This window comes from Trichomycterus rosablanca, chromosome 11, assembly GCF_030014385.1.
Source record: "Trichomycterus rosablanca isolate fTriRos1 chromosome 11, fTriRos1.hap1, whole genome shotgun sequence".
In the NCBI taxonomy this organism is placed as follows: domain Eukaryota; kingdom Metazoa; phylum Chordata; class Actinopteri; order Siluriformes; family Trichomycteridae; genus Trichomycterus; species Trichomycterus rosablanca.
In genome coordinates, this window is record NC_085998.1 from 7626941 (window position 1) to 7647656 (window position 20716).

Here is a 20716-nt window from a genome sequence, read left to right on the forward strand (position 1 = left end):
TGTAAGAAACTCTGGGATTGTATTAAGATGGAGAGAGATTGAGAGATGGAGAAAGACGGAGATAGAACAACAAAGAGGGTGAGAGATTTGGGAGAGAGATGGAGAAAGAGAAAGGTGGTGAGAGAAAACTAGATAGAGAAACATGGAGAGAGAAATATTGAGAGAGATCTGGACAGAAGGATTGTGAGATGGAGAAAGAAAGATGGGGAAAGGGAGTGGTGGAATGGAGGATGATGAGTTATTCATGGACGCTGTGAGAGGAAAGGAAGAGGATCTGAATATAAAATGTGTGGAAGCAGTGACAGTAGTTGCAAAAAAAATTGTCAACTTATCTTTAGTTTCTTTCCACTTTCTTTCCAGTGTTTCCTGGGGCTGTTGGGCAAGATTAAGCATTTATTTAAAATAAAATACAGCAATTTGTTTTATATAATTATGAAATTATTATTATGGATATAAAATGACATACAGTGGATATAAAAGGTCTACACTTGTGTAAGAAAAATAGACACATTATTTACACCTTTCATGTGACCTGTAATCAGTACAATTTAATTAAAAAACAAAAATAATGTGATTGCATAAGTGTGCACACTTTCTTATAATTAGGGGTGTCTATGTTCAGAATGAACCAATCACATCCGAGCTCATGTTTAATAATAGTCAGTACCTGTCATGAATTAAAATAACTTTGATTAACTCCATATAAAGTTTGGCTCTTCTAGTAGGATTTTCCTGATATTTACTTGGTTCCATCTTGAAGCAAAATCCCCGTCCATATAGAGCTTACAAAGCATCAAATGAATCTCATTGTTGAAAGGTATCAGTCAGGAGCAGGGTACAACAAATTTCCAAAACATTACATATACCAGGGAACACAGTGGGTTGACGGTCAAGAGTGACATTATCAAGTACTTGGCGTTTCTTCAAAATTTATGAAAACTGGTCCGGGAAGCTGCCAAGAGGTCGACAGCCAAATTAAAAAAGTACTGATTGTGTACTACATGAGTCTCCTGTATTCTTCATATGTCTGCTCTGTGGGGTAAAAAAAACATCCAAGCACAGCTACATTTTACAAAAAGCAAATCAAGTCTGCCAAAAGGGTGTAGAAAAATGTGTTTGATCTGATGAAAATAAAGTTTGTTTGGTGTGAAAACAACACTGCGCTTCACCAGAAGAACACTTTATCCACAGTGAAGCATGGTGGTGGCAGCTTTATGCTTTGGTTCTGTTTTTCTTCAGCTGAAACTGGGGCTTTAGTGAAAATGAAAAGAATGATGAACAGTTTCAAATGTCAGTACATTGTGGCACATAACCTTTAGGCCTCTGATATTTAAGGAGGAATTTTACCTTTTATCACAACAATGACCCAAAGCATACTTCCAAATCAACAAAAGAATGGCTCCTGCAGAAAATCAGTGTTTTGGTATGGATCATTCAAAGCCCAGACCTGAATTCAAGTAAAAATCTGTGGGGTGACCTGAGAAGAGCTGTGCACAAGAGAAGGAACAGTGGGCAAAGATTGTCAAGTCAAGATGTTAATAGACTCTTACCCAAAAAGACCCAAACTCACTGCCATGCCATTTCACTTTTATTTCTCTGCCTTAGATATTAGTATCAGCTCCAGCTCTTAAAATGCCCATACTGGTCAGCCAGTAACTCATGCCATCCTGTTAAACAGCTTTTACAGCCTTTGCCAGGGACCGGTACTGAATATAGGTACATGATTAACATGGTTTTTCTCACAATCTGAACATCTCATACCATCACACATTATACTATTTAATGCTACTGTATCACTCTACCTATATATCTCCATCCACACTATATGGCCAGCGGTATGTGGACGCCTGACCGTGAGCCTACCAGCTCCTCTGGGAAAGCTTTCCACAATATTTTGGTTAAAAGAGCAGTTGTAGGATTAAGCACTGATGTTGGATGAGAAGACCAGGCCTACGATCAGTGATTCAGTTCATCCCAAAAGAATCAGCAGGGTTACAGTCGAGGTTCTGTGGAGGCCGGTAAATATCCTCTATGACGAACTCAAACTGTCTTTATGGGTCTTGTGCACAGAGGAACAGTCAAGCTGAACAATGTAAGTACCAGATGTCTAAAAAGCCTGAAATGATTCACTAAGAGGGATGTCCACATACTTTTAGCCATATAGTTTATCTCTTTATGTTTATGGATCTATCTTATCTGGCTGTAACCTGGCTGCATCGTGGTGCTGCTTTGCTTGTTTTATGTTGCATTGCTGTGCTTGATGGTGCTTTTCCTAACCATGACCTTGCTCTCCTTTTTTTTCTTTTCTTTTTTTTGCTTGATGTTTCAGATTTGCATATCCATCCCTCCTTCATTTGCCTTTGCTTCAGTGAGAATGGCAGGCGGACCCCCCTCTGACAAATACAGTTTTCTCTACCCAACAGACAGCAGCCTGAAGAGGTCAGTGTAGAGACTGCATATATGTGTGTGTGTGTGTGTGTGTGTGTGTGTGTGTGTGGTTTTGATAGTGTTGTACAAGAAAAACCTTGTGTGTATTGACTGTGTTTTGAATGTCACACCTCACTGAGTCACACACTGATGAGCCAAAACATTAGGACCACCTAACTGTCATGCTGTCAAAACAGCTCTGACCCTCTGAGACATGGACTATACAAACATCTTAAAATTATTATGGTATCAGGTAACAGAACATTACCAACAGTTCCCTCAACTTCTGTACTTTGCGCGGTGGGTCATCCTACGAGTAAACAATGCACAGCTCTGGTACTGGTCACATTTGCTTCTGATACTGGTCACATTTGCTTCTGATACTTGCCACCGCCCCTCTGACACCCCTTACTGTTTAAAAAATACTTCAACTACCTGTTAAAAGGAGACCAGGCCCCCACTTGCCCCCTCTGTGGAGCAAGAACCTCTGTTAAACACATTCACTATGCTTGCCAAACACCAAACAATGAATAACACCAGAACTAAATTTTACAGTACAAACAACTACAAATAAATCTTCACCTCAGCACCCCCTCTCCAAAAAAAACCTGCTAAAATTCTTAGAAACAATAGGACTTAAAAACTCCATATAAGATATGAAATTAATTCTTATTAAGAAACATATCGATCCTCACTTTCACTTTTTAAAGATGAAACCATGATAATAGCCATAGTAGCTGACATGGCGTTAGGAATCGAACAAACAAACAAAACTTCAACCCAGTCATCTGGCAAGAACGATTTAGTCTTTATCGAAGTCACTCAGGTTTTCATGCTGATCAGATCTGTGGCATTCAAAACGCGAACTCTGAGGAACCACCATCAGCCCGACATCTACTAGTTCCCTCACACTCACATGCACAAATGTTGGGGAATAGTTAACACATTGGCTTGTGATTAATTGAACTGTATTGGCCTGTTCCCACCACAAGCCAGAGGATAAAGTCATTATTGTATCTGATAAATAAATACTGTAGATAAATGTTCACTACCCAAGCTCTCTCTGGTGACTCCTAGAGGTCGTACTTAGGATATTAGGAACTGTGAGACTGGTCATTTTTAACACCATAGGTAACATGAACAGTATTTACCAGCAATGAAAGATTAGCTTTTTTCTTTTTAAACAGGGAAAGACAATTTACCTGAAAACTAGAAACCAAACAGACATTTCAATAACATTTAATCAATACTTATCAATAGTTTTCCTTCCTTGGTGCCTCACTCCTTTGCATACAACACAACTGCTTCTGCATCCTTAGTATAGCACCAGTTAGGTGTATGATTGAATTTGTACTGCCTGCAGTAAGACGACATGTTTAGCATTATGTCTGACATTATTTTTTTCCCCGGTGGTTTGTTTCAACTTAGACCATTTCTGAATAAATGCAGTAGATGCACTTGTTTGCAGGGCTTGCTGCTGTGCTGTCATCACAAAAATGTGATCCGATCAAGTGAACATGTTTTGCAAAAGTAAAAATGTATTAAAAAAATTAATGTATTAAAAACACGGCTGAGTTATATACAGTAAATGATAAATAGGGTACGGTTATAGGGAGTTATAAATTATTAAGAGGGCTTTTTGCTTATTGTTTCTTCCTTTGTGTTTTTCTCTTTCAGCAAGAGCAGAGTGGCAGGTATGAACCCTGTGTACAGTCCTGTGCAGCCTGGGACTCCGTATGGGAACCCCAAAACCATGGCCTACACAGGTGAGAGATACCTACAGTACTATTCGCCCATTCTTGCCATTCATACTAGTAATCTCTACTCACAACCTATACTTACCTCCTCTAGAGTCACCTGTTGTGACTTCCACAGACTTGTTTTATAGCTTTTGAAATGGTTTTTCATGATGATACAGAGGTATTTTTGGCATATTAAACTGTGCATGATTTAATGCCGTAGCCTGCACCCATCTCTGCCATGATAAGTATACAGTCATATATCACTATACTTTATCAGTATATTTACTGTCTATCCATACCATACTCACCGCCATTTCATATGCTTACTATTCATATATAAACATTAACTGTCCAGAAACTCAATCTATTGGCCTGCCCTCCATCCATTTACTCACATTGAATTCATAAATTTACTGTACATCAGTTCTATATCTGTAATTCCACTCACCATCCATTCATATACCTACCATCAATGCTTCATAATTCACAATTTATCAATATACTCAGCACCCAAGTGCTCACAATTCCTCATTATACTCACTATCCATGTGCTCCCATGTATACTCTCTAGTGAGGATGACTGTCCATTCAGAAACACACTCAATGCCCACAGTCCTCACCTGTGTGTGTGTGTTTCTGTCTGTGTGTGTGTGTGTGTGTGTGTGTGTGTGTGTGTGTGTGTGTGTGTGTGTGTGTGTGTGTGTGAGAAAGAGAGATGTACACTTATGTGTTAGTATACTGTGTGCATCTTAATATCTGATCCTGTATCGGTGTGTGCGTATAAGCGCAAGTGTTTGTCTGTCTCCATGGCAACACTGCGGCCATGTACCGGAATGAGAGTCTGTGTAAATAAACACTTGACCGCTGCAGTGAAGGTGAGAGAGACAAAACACGTCTCGTTCTGCCCGAGTTACCGCCACTGCTATCATGGATTTCAGAAGTCAAGAAGTGTGTGTTTGTGTCAGCGCAGTGACGCAATGTTTCATTACTTTCACTAGATGAGAACCTGAGGAACATCTCACGTTGGTTTTAATTGAACAGAGAGATGAAGATCTGTGGTGCAATTACGCTGCCGTAATGCGACAGTTTTTTTTTTTATGGGTGACAGTATGATGAGGTGATGAGAGAAATTTGGTGATTAGAGGTCAACGTTTACACCCCTAGATCCTATTTCACTGATGAGCCAAAATATTAGGATCACCCCCTAAAGATGTGCATGGACATTTTATACCAACTATTCATGTAAGTGTGAGGGATCTATTAAATGTTGGACTGATGGTGGTTCCTCATAGTTCATGTGTTGAATGCAGCAGATCTGATCATCATAAAGACCTGAGTAACTTTGATTAGGTCCAAATTGCTCTGGCCAGATGACTGGGTTGAAGTATCTCTGAAACAGGGGTCATTATGGTGAACCCGTGTTCCAGCAGCTTCTAATTCCCACATTTTTTGGTGGTTCTTGGATTTCATCTGACCATCCAGGCAAATTTCCGAGTTCGAATCCCAGCATCGGGTGGGTTGGATTCGGCTAAACAAGCCATACCAAGGAATTAGGAGCAGCATAAACAGCATTGTAGGACTTTTTAAACATTGTTTAAATCATCCAAGTTGCTGTGTATATATTTTGACCCAGAGTATTATCAGAAAAAAACATGAAGCTTCTTCAAGAAATTGAATTTGTGAATGTTTAAGGTCAACAAAAAGTATGTGTTCTAATTATTGAGCTGGGATTTTAGCTTGTGGAAGGTGTCATGGTGGACCAGCCCTTGAGGGCGAACACAACATGCTCCACAGTGAGAATACTGTGTATAATCTAATAATGCTGTTGGCAGAAGTGCTGTGGGTTTAGTCCCACAGTCACCCGACTGTGTCTTATGAGGACAGACGTGTGGTAATGAACACCATCTGTGTTCCATCCTGTTCCATCACCTACCTCTCATCATCTGTCTCTGTATCTCTACGTCAGTGGGTTGCTGTGGGTGATTTACATTAGATAAATCAAACCAACATCAAGTCCATCGTCTGATTATAAAACCTAAATTATTGCTGTCTGTTGTCCAAATTCTAAACCATGACCGTTATCATGGAGTTGGATCCCTGTTGGAAAGGCTTTCCACAAGATTTTGGAATGTCTGTGGTTACTTGGGCTCATCAGACTGTGACCTGGATGGAAACGGCATTCCAAATGATCCCAAACTCTTGCTTTGTGCCCAGGAGCACATAAGTTCTGGACCAATAAGGTCCAACCCAAACAGTAGCTACAAAGTTGAATAAGTGTGACTGACAAACCTGAACTCAAAATAGTGTGTCCAAACACTTTTGGTCATATATTGTTTTGGGTTTAAGGGTATCCTCTTTCTCTCTGTGTGTGTTTGATAGGTTATCCAACAGCTGGATATCCTACTGCAGCTCCTGCCTATACTCCGAGCCTTTATCAGACTGGCAGTCCGGGGTACCCACCAGGTGAGGGTACACACACACACACACACACATAGTATGACACAAAGTGGTAAGGGGTGAGTGTGTAGTACAGTGTGTGTAGACGGCAGATGGATATTCAGACTGATGATTAGACTGGCGGTACATGAAGAGACAAGTAGATGGATGGATGGACAGATAGACTTTTAGGCAAACGGAACAGAACAGACAGCTCGGTAGAGAGATACATGAGTGGAGAGTTAGACAAGTAGATGAACAGACGAATGGACAGACAGATAGACTGGTGGACAGATGGATGGACGGCACTGATAAACAGACAGCTAGAATGAATAAATTGTCTGGAAAGAGGTGATTAATAACATGACATGAGGATTTATTCCTAACCCACCAGTGCTAGGCTCTCTAGCTCACGAGGTTAAATCTCAGCTTTGCTATCAACACGCCAGGCATCTACACAAATACAGTGGGGCCACAAAGTATTTAGTCAGCCACTGATTGTGCAAGTTCTCCTACTTAGAAAGATGAGAGAGGTCTGTAATTTTCATCATAGCTACACTTCAACTATGAGAGACAAAATGAGAAAAAAAAATCCAAGAAATCACATTGTAGGATTTTTAAAGAATTTATTTGTAAATTATGGTGGAAAATAAGTATTTGGTCAATAACAAAAGTTCAACTCAATACTTTGTAACATAACCTTTGTTGGCAATGACAGAGGTCAAACGTTTCCTGTAAGTCTTCACCAGGTTTGCACACACTGTAGCTGGTATTTTGGCCCATTCCTCCATGCAGATCTCCTCTAGAGCAGTGATGTTTTGGGGCTGTCGCTGGGCAACACAGACTTTCAACTCCCTCCACAAATTTTCTATGGGGTTGAGGTCTGGAGACTGGCTAGGCCACTCCAGGACCTTCAAATGCTTTTTACGGAGCCACTCCTTCGTTGCCCGAGCGGTGTGTTTGGGATCATTGTCATGCTGGAAGACCCAGCCACGTTCCATCTTCAATGCTCTCACTGATGGAAGGAGGTTTTGGCTTAAAATCTCACGATACATGGCCCCGTTCATTCTTCCCTTAACACGGATCAGTCGTCCTGTCCCCTTTGCAGAAAAACAGCCCCAAAGCATGATGTTTCCACCCCCATGCTTTACAGTAGGTATGGTGTTCTTGGGATGCAACTCAGCATTCTTCTTCCTCCAAACACGACGAGTTGAGTTTTTACCAAAAAGTTCCATTTTGTTTCATCTGACCACATGATATTCTCCCAATCCTCTTCTGGATCATCCATATGCTCTCTGGCAAACATCAGACGGGCCTGGACATGTACTGGCTTAAGCAGGGGGACACGCCTGGCACTGCAGGATTTGAGTCCCTCTCGGCGTAGGGTGTTACTGATGGTCCCTTTGTTACTTTGGTCCCAGCTCTCTGCAGGTCATTCATCAGGTCCCTCCGTGTAGTTCTGGGATTTTTGCTCACCGTTCTCATGATCATTTTGACCCCATGGGATGAGATCTTGCATGGGGCCCCAGATCGAGGGAGATTATCAATGGTCTTGTATGTCTTCCATTTTCTTACAATTGCTCCCACAGTTGATTTATTCACACCAACCTGCTTGCCTATTGTAGATTCACTCTTCCCAGCCTGGTGCAGGTCTACAATTTTCTTCCTGGTGTCCTTCGACAGCTCTTTGGTCTTGGCCATGGTTGAGTTTGGAGTCTGACTGTTTGAGGCTGTGGACAGGTGTCTTTTATACAGATAACGATGTCAAACAGGTGCCATTAATACAGGTAACGAGTGGAGGACAGAAGAGCTTCTTAAAGAAGAAGTTACAGGTCTGTGAGAGCCAGAAATCTTGCTTGTTTGTGGGTGACCAAATACTTATTTTCCACCATAATTTACAAATAAATTCTTTAAAAATCCTACAATGTGATTTCCTGGATTTTTTTTTTTCTCATTTTGTCTCTCATAGTTGAGACTATGTAGTACAGACCTCTCTCATCTTTCTAAGTAGGAGAACCTGCACAATCAGTGGCTGACTAAATACGTTTTGGCCCCACTGTACATGATTGGCTGTGTGTTGACCAATCGAGGCGCCTCTTTTAGCATGATACCTGGGTCTGTCGGACCCCACCCCAGCAGGTGAACAGAAGTGATTGGTGGCTGCAGGCTTGTCTGAGTCATGTGACTGCATAGGCTCTCCTCAATCAAGGGTGGGGGTGGAGGCAACGACAAGAGAGAGAGATAAGCTCCAATTGGCTTTGACTGGATTGGGTAAAAAAATCCAGGGGGGAAATGCTCAAGAACGTATCCAAAAAACCTACCACCTATACTGGACAGCAGCAATAGGGCCCAACAGTGGCAACTTGCCAGTGGTAGGGCTTAAACCAACCTTCTTATTAATAGTGCAGTACCTTAACCACTGAGCTTCCACCGCCCTTATACAGACATACTCCAATACACAGAGGTCCTGTCTGTTTAAATAGGCGTGTGTGAGCAGGTGGAGGTAGCGTTCAGGGCATCATGCCCTGTCTGGGCAGCCTGTGAGCTGCTGCTGTGTGCACATTTTCGCCTGTGGAGAGTCAAACTGGCACTGTACTGTGCCATGTTCATCCCTCGATCATTATCAGGGATGTTTACCGCATTACAGGGTCATTACTAAATGCCCTATGTGGACACCCCTTCTAATGACTACGTTTGTTTATTTTAGCCAAAACCAATGCTAACAGGTGTATAGAATCAAGTGTATAGAATTAATTGTATAACATAAATAATATACTTCAGACCTCAATTGGCAAATGTTCTTTCTTGTTCCCTTAAGGTATGCTTGGTTTGAGAAACCAAACTCAATTGGACACCTTTGGGACTGAATGGAAACACTCCAAAATCTGGTGGAAGGCCTTTCCAAAACACTAAAGGATAATATAGTTGCAAGGGGGGCAAACTCCATATCAGTGCTAATGGTTTTGGAAAGGGATGTCCAACAGGAACATGGTCTGGTGTCCACATACTTTTGGACATATAGTGTACCACAGCCACACAAATACAGAATTGAATAAGCGTCTCAACCTCCTTTCTCAATCAATACTTCAATCTCCAGAGCTTCACAAAGCCTCAAATTAGGGCTATTGATTCAAACAGCAAAACTTGATGTAAGGAGCACAAAACCTGGACCCCTGAGCCATGTGAAAATGAATAAATCATTTATTCATTGTCTGTTTTACCACTGCTTTATCCTATTCATGGTCGCAGTGGATCCAATTTACTGGGTGAAAGGTAGGAAACACCTCGGACAGGTCGCCCGTCCATTACCAGGCAAACACACACACACACACAACTCACTCATATTTATTTTAGTAGCTCCAATTAGCATGGCTGCATGTTTTTGGACTGTGGGAGGAAACCGGAGCTCCCGTAAGAAACCCACACGGACACGAGGAGAACATGCAGACTCCACACAGAACAGACCCAGACCGCTCCACCTGGGAATCAAACCCAGGACCTTCTTGCTGTGAGATGACAGGACTATCCACTGTGCCGCCCTATGAATAAATAAATTAATTAAATTATTCAAGAGCTGTGTATAAACACCAGGATAAAGTCAGGCTCCAATCTCGTTCTTCCCAGATTTAATTATTCTTCAGGATTTTGGAAAGTTCTGGAGGACAGCCTCCTAAGTAGATCTCCACCTCATTTATCTCTCCAAGAACTGGAACGATCCTCCAGCTTCCCATCACAAACCAGTTAGGACTTGAATGGGAGCATTTAGAGGGGTTTAGAGTTAAAGCTTTTCAAGAGTTAAAATCACATTTGACTTGATGATGTATCTAATAAGGGTGGCACAGTGGGTAGCACTGTCTCCTCACAGTGAGAAGGTCCTGAGATTTCCAGGTGGACCGGTGAGTGAGTTTGCATGTTCTCCTCGTGTCTGCATGGATTTCTTCCCACAATCCAAGGACCTGTAAGTGACGTAAATTGGAGATACAAAATTTCCCGTAACTGTGTTTGACATTAAACTTGAACTGATGAATCATGGGTAACCTGTAATTACCTGTCCTGTCATGAATTGAACAAAATTGTAACACATTACATGAAAATGAAGCACAAAAACATGATTTAAACATTAAAAACATGATATTAAAATCCTAATAAATAAATATTGTATCTTATTAATTGAACATATTTATTTTTCTTCATAGTTAGGAGTCACACAATGATCTTTTACCCAGTGCCCACTAGTGGTATGTTTAGATTCCTAAAGTTTGTTGAGTCTTCAGAAATGTGCAGTGTTCGGTCATGCCAACACCTCCCACACATTCATGCTTAAACACGGCTGGGTGAGAGGAAGCTGCTGCTCATGCCAAAAGCCACTGCATTGTTCACCCTGCACATGTCTTTGTTTGTCCCATGGAGGGGTGGAGATTCATTGGGTATCGCTCGGTAAACAGAACAGCCCTGATAGTAACTTGTATATCTACAGAGGAAAATCTGTCCATGTTTATATATAAGCACTCCTCCTAATTATTGAGTTCAGGTGTTTTTGATACACCCATTGCTACCAGGTGAATAAAATCAATTTTATCAAATAAATGATGCTTCCAAGCATGTTTCCTGTGTAGAAATGAAAGTTTAGAAATACATGGTTTCATGTATTTTTGTAAATGAACACTAGAGGCCTGCACAGAGCCCTGAATCAACACCACTGAACACATTTGGGATGAATGTACAGTACATTTGGGAACATTGTTGCAAGCCAACCAGGCATGTTCCTACATCCAACATCACCACCTGACTTCACAAATGTTTTTTTTTCTGTTGTATGAATAAATGCGTGTGTGGATGTGTAAGTAATTGAATATGTGAACGTTTGAATAAATGTGTGATTGAATAAATTTTAATAAATGAATGAGTGAAACTTCAGTTCTCGTTAATTTCACATCAGAAGTCTGTCTGTAGTTTATTTGGATCAGAACTGTGAGGAGCTGATACACATTTTTTTCCTCACACACTTCTCTCTGTTTCCTCAGGATACACTGCAGGGACTGCGTATAAAGTCCCTCCGTCTCAGTCCAACGGTGCTCCGCCTCCGTACTCGCCCTCGCCAAACCCGTACCAGTCTGCCATGTACCCCATCCGCAGTGCCTACCCCCAGCAGAACCTTTACACTCAGGTAAGAGAACAAGTTAAAACAACTATAGGGCAAAAAGTATTTAGACACCCCTAATGTTTTAATGTATGTGTTTCAGCCACAGCACTTGTTGACAGGTATAATAAACCACTTGTATAAAGGAAATTACATGCTTCCAAAGTTGCAGCAATAATTTAGGGAAGGTTCTTTCCTGTTTCAGCTTGACTGAGCCCCTGCGCACAAAGTAAGCTCTGTAAAGACATGAAGAAAAGCTCAATTTAAAGAAACTCCAGTGTCTTGCACAGAGCCCTGACCCCAGCACCACTGACCAACTTTCAGATGATTGTGGTTCCAGGTCTGGTTGAACTGGTTGTCTGTCCAGTTGAATCCACCTTGATCCGCCTTACTAGCCAAAACAGGGCAGCACTGTGGCTCGGTGGGTAGCACTGTCGCCTCACAGGAAAAAGGTCCTGGATTCGATCCCCAGGTGGGGCGGTCTGGGTCCTTTCTGTGTGGAGTTTGCATGTTCTCCCCGTTTCAGTGTGGGTTTCCTCCGGGAGCTCTGGTTTCCTCCCACAGTCCAACAACGTGCAAGTGAGGTGAATTGGAGACATTAAAAACTTGAACTGATGAATCTTGTGTAACCAGTAACTACCTGTCCTGTCATGAATGTCAGCAAAGTGTGTAAATATGACGTTAAAATCCTTATAAATTAATAAATACTAGCCAAAACCAGCTCGTTTCCCAACATTAAAAACCCCTGAATCAACCCGTCATGCTGTACTGGTTTTAAATAATGAAAATGATTATTAAAAGTATTAAGAAGACCGTAGAAGAGAAACATCAAGCTGACATGCAGGATAGAAATGAGGGCGTGTAAGGGCGTGGTGGTCTGTTATGAGTGACATGTTTCTGAGTGTGCTGGGATTAGCGTTTGATTATTGTTCTCACTCTCTGATGACTGAGTGAATGGAAGGTTCTTCTGCGGTCTAGTCAGGACGTGTCCCTTTATTAGAGAGATTATTTGTATAGTACGATTCATTCACAAATGTATTTCAAGAGGATTAGGCTTAAATAAACCATCATAGGAGGTCCTTTTACATTGATAAATAGCTACACGGGGTGACAGTGTACAAGCAACATATGGCTACAGTCAGTAATTGTATACCCACAAATTCCATCTATTTAATAGATCACAAAGCTCAGTTTTAACTTGATTAATCCATTTCAACTGCACGGTGGCTCGGTGGGTAGCACTGTCCCCTCACAGCAGAAAGGTAATGGGTTCGATCCCCAGGTGGGGCGGCCCGGGTCCTTTCTGTGCGGAGTTTGCATGTTCTCCCCGTGTCTGCGTGAGTTTTCTCCGGGAGCTCTGGTTTTCTCCCACAGTCCAAAAACATGCAGTCAGGTAAATTAGAGACACTAAATTGCCTTATATGTGGATGGGTGTGTGTGTATGTGTGTATGTATGTGTGTCTGCCCTGCGATGGACTGGCGGCCTGTCCAGGGTGTTACTGTGTGCCTTGTGTCCATTGCTCCAGCACCCTTCCCCCTTCCTCAAGATATAATAAACGAATAATTAACACAGTGGTGGGAATGCTTGGCATGTTTACCATTACGAAGTGTTTAACAGAGATACTTGCAGTACCATCTTTACACCAGAGAGGTCTCCAAATCCCAAGTCTTCAAAAGTCCACTTGACATGACATACTTTCTTTTATTTTGTCATCTGTAGGGAGCCTACTACACCCAGCCTGTGTATGCTGCTCAGCCCCACGTCATACATCACACCACAGTGGTACAGCCAAACAGCATCCCTTCTGCCCTGTACCCCGCCCCGGTGCCCCAAGTGTCCCCTCGGCCCAACGCACTCACCATGGGCATGGTCGCAGGAACCACCATGGCCATGTCTGCAGGTAATATTCTCACACACATTTTTATACACAGTTACTGTATTAATAAATGAATCGATTAACATTGTCTTGTGATCCTTTGAACAGGGACGCTGTTGACCACGCCCCAGCACACTGCCATCGGTCCACATCCTGTTTCTGTGCCAACGTATCGTCCGCAAGGAACACCTGGTTACAGCTATGTGCCACCTCACTGGTAGAGCCCACCTGTCAATCATGTAAGCTCACTGCTCCATGCCACAATTTTAGCTAACCAGCTAGTGGTAGCTTGCAAGCTAAAACAGGACAAAATACTTTGTGTTTAAGTTTCCTCACACCGATAAATAAAATCCAATCCAGCTAATATCAGCGCACTTTCTAAAACACAAGCTTTTGTTAAGTGACAGTTTAATCACTTGTTTGGCTTCCCAAACCACATACAAACATAATACAAAGTCTGTCAGTACAAGACTCATATGATTAGTACTAACCCATTACCACTGAGATCTCGAGCTCTTCAGTTGGAGATCCGAACAGGCACAGAGTGGCTGTATCTGAGGGAGGAGGGTTAACTGGGCTTCATTGCTGATGTACGGTTGCAACCACTGCTGTCTGGTCAAGGCGCTTGCACTAGTGCTGGGGTATCTGGAGTTCATAGCGCGTCTCTCTGTACACTTTGAGACTCTGCCACTGGCAGGTAAAAAGATGTGTCTGGCATGACAGGAATACCCTGGACCCTAGCCTTCAGACTAGCCAATTACGCCTGTGTAGACACCCGCCCAGGCGATAGCACCACTGAGTTTTTAACTCAGATCTCCCCAGTAGTGGGCTAGTGCAATAACCCATTGCACCACCTGAGCGCCCACTCTTTGACAATATAGGTTCATACTTGAAGTGTATAGGGTGCTATTTGGGACACAGCCATTTGTGTTTACATCATCAGACTTCACAGTATGAACATCACAAGTGATATACAGCCACTGATTTACAAGTGTAAATCAGTGAGAGCATATTTTTAGCTCTCACTGATTTACACACAGTGCAATTGCATTAATGCATCTGATATTGCACATATTTGCATTGTGTGCATTAGATGTGTTGCACCCTAAAAATAGAAATACTGTATGGTCAAAAGTGTGTGAACATGTCTAATAATGATTGAATTCAGCTGAATCTCTCAGACACACTCAATGCTAATAGGTGTATAAAATGAATTGTATGCAATAAAAATATGCAACAGCATAGAGAATGCCCTCTCCTGTTTCAGAATGTGTCCCTGTGCACAAAGTGAGGTCCATAACAACATGATTTAAAAGTTTTGTGTGTAGAAACTTCAGAGCCCTGACCTTTAACCCTATAAAACATCTATGAGATGAATTGGAGTGTTTAGTGCAAGCCAGTTTTTTGCAGTGCCTAACCATACAAATTCTTTTGTTTGACTGAATGGGCACAAATTCCAACAGACACACTAGATGGTTTTGGAATTGGATCTTCAACAAGCAGGTGTCCACATACTTCTGGCCATATAGTGTACGTCAGTTTTTGGTTTGTATTATATGAGGGTTCTTCAAAAAGTTTCTGCACTTTTAAAAACTCCATTTATTAAGAATTTCTAAAACAAATGACATCACTTTTCTACATCGTCACCCTCCGAAAAGGTTTTTGGTTGAGCGTGTAGCCGCTGATGCACCGCTGCTTTCAAATCATCATCATATGAAAATCTTCTTCCCCTTAAAGCTTCTTTGAGTATATAAGCTATAAGCTCTCTGTCTCTTAGACACGACCAATTACTGCTCCTCCCACCCTCACTGTTTCCAACCAAAGTATAAAAATGCTGAAACTTTTTGAAGATCCCTCGTATTTAACATAATTAAGGCGTCCACAATATCTGTCGCTTACTCTAACTCTTACTCTAGATGTCTAGACATTTGTCTGGTTCCAGTTCCACATACATCTGGAAGTAAAGCAACATTATGGTGGAAGTAAGGGGAATTTGTACTGGCTTCCAAAAATACACAGGCACAGATTCCCACAGACATACTGCAAAACTTTAGAAAGCCATCTAAAAAAAATGGAGGATTGTCATAACCATAAAGTGAAATAGTGGAAACCTCACTGATGCTCATGGTTTTAGAATGATGCGTCCAACAATCTTAAAGTCTTGTGTCCGCATACTTTTGGCCAAATAGTGTATCAGTATAGGTAGAAACACACAGATACTAAATTTTTGTCTTTTTTTTAGTTATTTTTTTTGTTTTGTTTTTTGCAGATCTGGAGTTAAACATCGTATGCAAAATCCTCACAAGTCTTAGACGGGCGCTCTGTGATCAACAGCACTGCGTCTGTCTGCCAGAACGGAAGAAAAAAGGGTCACTTTATGCATTCTTACGTCTTATTTTAAAGCTGCTTTTAATTTTGATATTTAATTTTTTTTTATTTAATAGTTTTGCCTCATTATTTTGGACCTATGTTGTTGCATTGTTTTTTTTTTTTTATTCCATACTATTAACCATCAACTTCTGCAGAAACTCCAGAATGATTTTGACCGAGTACGAATTTGAAACTGCTTTTTTTTTTCCCCATATTAACGCTGGTGATTAGAATGTACGTTACACCGTGCTTCACATCCATCATGCCAAATAACCACATTCAGCTCGTAGTACAGGGTTTTTTTTCTTTAAATGTGAGTATGTTTGCAATTTCAGATTCTCTTTTAAGAGGAACTGAGACAATATCTGCTTTTCAAATTGATTTCACATTACTGGAAAAATATTCTCATCATGTTTTCACATCGATAACGAGGGTGTCTTCCAGCTCGTAGCAGTTTATTAGGTACGTTTATATGTATTAAGTATAGCCTTTAGGGCAGCGCCACGTGGTTTAAACTTCATTAGGAATGTCGAGTGCTCACGCTAATATCAGTTATTCGTAGTACAGGACGCTGGTTATTTTATTCATTCGTTCATTTATCAGGATAGGTCTGTTATGACGTGAATATTATATTTATATAGACGCGTGGGAATAGATGTGCTCTTGCAAAGACATGCAATTGCACCAGGACACTGAAAATCATGCCAGCACACTTTCAATTAAGGTGTGTGAAATTAAAAATGGCACTTAGCTGGAGAATCCGGGTCATGATATTACGAAATATGTGCCAACTTAAAAGAAGGTTGGAATCGTCACGGCTTCAGGATCTCTGGATGGATTTAAAGGGATTAGTTTATGCATTTTGGATAAAATATTGGTAGCAGTTGCAAGAAAAACCCTGTGTTTACATTAGCGGGAGGCCAATCACCAATGATAGTCCAGTTTTCCTCTTGTGTGGGTAAGCAGTTTCCGTAAAAAAAGGTATTGCAGCACCTCCTGCTGTCCAGTCAAGGTGCCCACTGAAGAGGTGGAAGAACACTACAGTCTAGTGTGTTCTTCCATGCTTGGTCCATCTCTGTGGATATCAGCTGCTGACTGGTAAAAAAAAAAAGAGCCCAGTTGCTTCATGTGTCAGAGAGGGCGGTTGCTAGTCTGCGCTCCTTCTTGGCCTGCATGCATGTTGTGTGTGAGGCAGAGATCGATAATGCAGTGGAGGGAATTGGACATGACTAAATTTATAACACTATACAAATAGGGCAGTTTTTTATACCATGTCTTTGTTGCTAAAGAAATAAATGAATTATTTTATGAATAACTTGTATAAACACTGACTAATGACAGCAGAAATGTTCAAGAAAATTTAACATCCATGGAGGTAGACAATGGAGCGAAAATTAGGATTAGCGATTTTCTTATTTTTAAAATTATAATATTTTAACAACACTGAATTCTTTCAAAATCATTTAATTTAGCTTATAAATGCTAGTAGGCTAGCAATACCTGTGAAGAATTGATGATTTTTAAAATTACCTGCTGAAATCCTGTCAGTTTAGACAGGCTAGAACTGAATATAAATATGACTGACAATTCTGATCAAAGATCTTGTCTACATCAGCTAGTTAAATAGTATTATCCGTGAGGATTATGAAAATATATAAACATGATTTGTGTGTCAATATTAAAAGTAATAATCAACTAGCTAACATTAGCAGTCAATGTAATGAAAATTTATAAACATAAAACATTTGTCTGAAACCCTATAGCGTTCCTTAGGTAGTCAGCTAGCGAGTATCAACAGCATGAACATTTATAAATTTGTCATTCAAGTTTCTCTTCAGAATCCTGCCAAGTTAGTTTGTCATCTAGCTCAGTGGTCCCCAACCACTGGGCCGCGGACCGGTACCACCATGGGTCAATTATTACCGGGCCGCACAGAAATAATAAATAATTAGAGACGCTACAAGATAAATTTAATTTATTGTCTCCAATCACCACTAGGTGGGAGCAGTGTCTTGTTGCAGCGAAAAAAGCTCAGGATTCACACTGATTTTCCATTCTATAGTTATTCTATTTTAAATCCTCCCACTCCCGCTGGTCTGTGAAATTATATCTTATATAAAACCGGTCCGTGGTGCAAAAAAGTTTGGGGACCACTGATCTAGCTAGTTGGCTAGTGCAAACACATAATGTCAAAAATACTGTCAGATGAGGTCAGCTAGCTAGCATTAACAGTGATGTCTCCAAAAATATCCTGTCAGGTTATTCCATGTTAGCTAGCTAGCTAACTAAAAACCTCCTAAAATCCACTCAGAAGTCCTGTCGGGCGTTCTTTTCCAAGCTAACTAGTTAGCTTTAAAAAAAAAAAATTAAATGTAACAATCCGATTAATGAACTACAAAGTTTTGCACTGCTGCTGTAAACGATTTGATTTGTCGATAGCTAGTGTGAACACAGGGTGAAAATTAGCAGGTCTAGCACAGATTTGAGAAGCTTTTGTGAAATGCAATAATAAACATTGGCGTGATTAATGGGCCGTGTTTGTAATGTTAGCATTTAGAAGAAAAAAAAATGTGAGTTTTAGTCCCTTGTGATCTATAAATGCACTACCTTACATATCAACTATTTTATTAAATGTCAGCGTATGGACAGATAAATATAACGTAACAGCCGCATATACGGTGCACTCATTCATAAAGGAAGTGAAGTATTTACTAGGCTACATGTTAAGCTTGATTAGTAATGTGCTGATGTTTCATTTTATTACACAACTTTGTAGAACTGCCAATTCTTATGTTTTTTTTTAATATTACTGTTTATAATTTTCTTGGCCAACATTTTGACATCTCTGAGTCAATAAGGTTTAATTTGATTAACCAATCACAAACCTGATCATAAAATCACCACAGATGTTTGCTAGCGCTCTGTAATTGCACAGTATAACCATAATACTTGTTGTTTTGTTTGCAAGCCTGCTAACATTGAACTATAAGAGTGTGTGGCTAACAAACATGGCTAACTCTTTTCACACGCCAGCAAACACATTTCACTAGAGAGGCCAGTTAGAATCTGTTCAGTGCTAGATGGTTAGCGCTCAGCGGGCCGTAATGTTTTTGTGGGTTCAGTGTATGTATAAAAATTCCCAAGCACGTACTGCCCACAGTTAGCCTGTTGCAAGCAAATAAATAAATTAATTAATCTGAAACAATTTCAGCTATGTTAGCTACATTGCTAGTAAACCTTTTAAATGTAATTCTGCAAAACATACTAACTTTAGCTAGCTTGCTAACAAACTTGGCCATTGAGCTTTATAATTTAGAAAAATAGTTAGCTAGCATGTGTATTTATCTAATGTTTTTATTAAACATTTGCCAACTTAATGTTTAGCTAACTCAATGATAAATAAACCCTCTGCTGTAATTACACAGTATTAGATTTTGCTAATGGTCTTGACCAGAACTTTATTACACAACCTCATATAACTACTGTTAAATAGGTAGCTAAAGTTAATAGCTAATAGTAATTGGTTAATCTGACTAGCTTACATAGTTCACCTTATACATGATAGTAAATGTAAAAGTTAGCCTAGTGTAAAATTACCCGCAAGCAAAGTAGCCTACTGTTTTAGTCACATGATAGAGTAATTAATGTAACTTGACAACTAGCTAGCAAATTTGGCTACTTGTTTCAGTTCAAAACAGTGTAGTTTTGCTAACATGACCTAGCATTCTAGTGAGGTAGTACATAGTGTGAGGTCCTGCCTGATGGGTAGAGAAAGCAGAGGAGCAAACCAGTTAGCTGATTATTTGTTAACATTAACAATGCACTTTAAGCTGCTAGCTGATTTAATATAATAGTTTAACTAATGCTAGCTAGCTTGTTAGCAAACCTAGCTGCATGTTTTATGCATGATCTTATAATTGTTTAACTTACTTAAATGACCATTTAGCTTATAAGTGATTAATAAACACACAGTGTAACAGTGTAATCTAACTTAATCTGGCTAGATTGATAAGAAGCTATGCATAAGTTTAGGTGACCTGGGTTCTAAAATCACCACAGTCAATATCTGTGAGGACCTTAGTATGTTCTCCTCATCTCCAATTTTCTTTTGCCTCCTAAAACCATGCAAAAGGTGGACTGGTTGATTTAAATTGCCTCTAGGTGTAATGGAATAGCGCTCTGCCCTGCCATGCTCTGTGTTTGGTGATGCTGGACCCATTGCAACCCTGATCAGGGTAAACCATTTTTTAAATGAATGAATTAATGAATGATTCACCTAAAAAACTTGTTAGCTTTGTTTGCTAGCTTGTGAGGTAATTTGGCTTGGTTTAAGTCAGATACAGTGTGCTGTGAAAAAGTATTTGCTCCCTTTTATTGCCGATAGAATGGCAGATCCGTCACACCGAACAACGTCACATTAAACGACTTTAGATCAAGTTACACAAATAAAATTTAGGTACGAGTGTAGCACTTATTTTCATTAATAAACTTTAATATCGAACACCTATAACACAGTCATCCTGTAAAATGACTTAACTCATCACTGTAGCTTTTCTACAGTAATGTAGCGTAATATAACATTGGCTAAAGTAACAAATTAGCTAGGTGTTGTGTAGTCAAGTGTTGTGTTGTGGTGTGCTAGCTAACTGGCCTGCTTAGCTATAATTTCTAAACTAACCCATGTGCATTCTTTGCTGAGCTAAAGAAGCGAAAAGAAATACTAG

At 40.4% G+C, this 20716-nt stretch overlaps 1 protein-coding gene across 2 annotated transcripts in view; it reads left to right on the forward strand.

Annotated features, from left to right (window-relative positions):
* The window catches only part of fam168a (family with sequence similarity 168 member A), a 30100-nt gene extending 12618 nt beyond the window's left edge, over nucleotides 1-17482 (forward strand). The window contains exons 2-8 of one of the 2 annotated variants that reach the window (XM_063004401.1): nucleotides 2330-2439; nucleotides 4105-4193; nucleotides 6549-6632; nucleotides 11630-11772; nucleotides 13466-13646; nucleotides 13731-13861; nucleotides 15892-17482. In XM_063004401.1, the coding sequence (XP_062860471.1) occupies nucleotides 2375-2439; nucleotides 4105-4193; nucleotides 6549-6632; nucleotides 11630-11772; nucleotides 13466-13646; nucleotides 13731-13843 (675 nt within the window). In that variant the 5' untranslated portion in view covers nucleotides 2330-2374 and the 3' untranslated portion in view covers nucleotides 13844-13861; nucleotides 15892-17482. The remainder of the gene's footprint in view (nucleotides 1-2329; nucleotides 2440-4104; nucleotides 4194-6548; nucleotides 6633-11629; nucleotides 11773-13465; nucleotides 13647-13730; nucleotides 13862-15891) is intronic. The other variant, XM_063004402.1, reaches the window with a different exon arrangement.
* Nucleotides 17483-20716: the final 3234 nt, after the last annotated feature.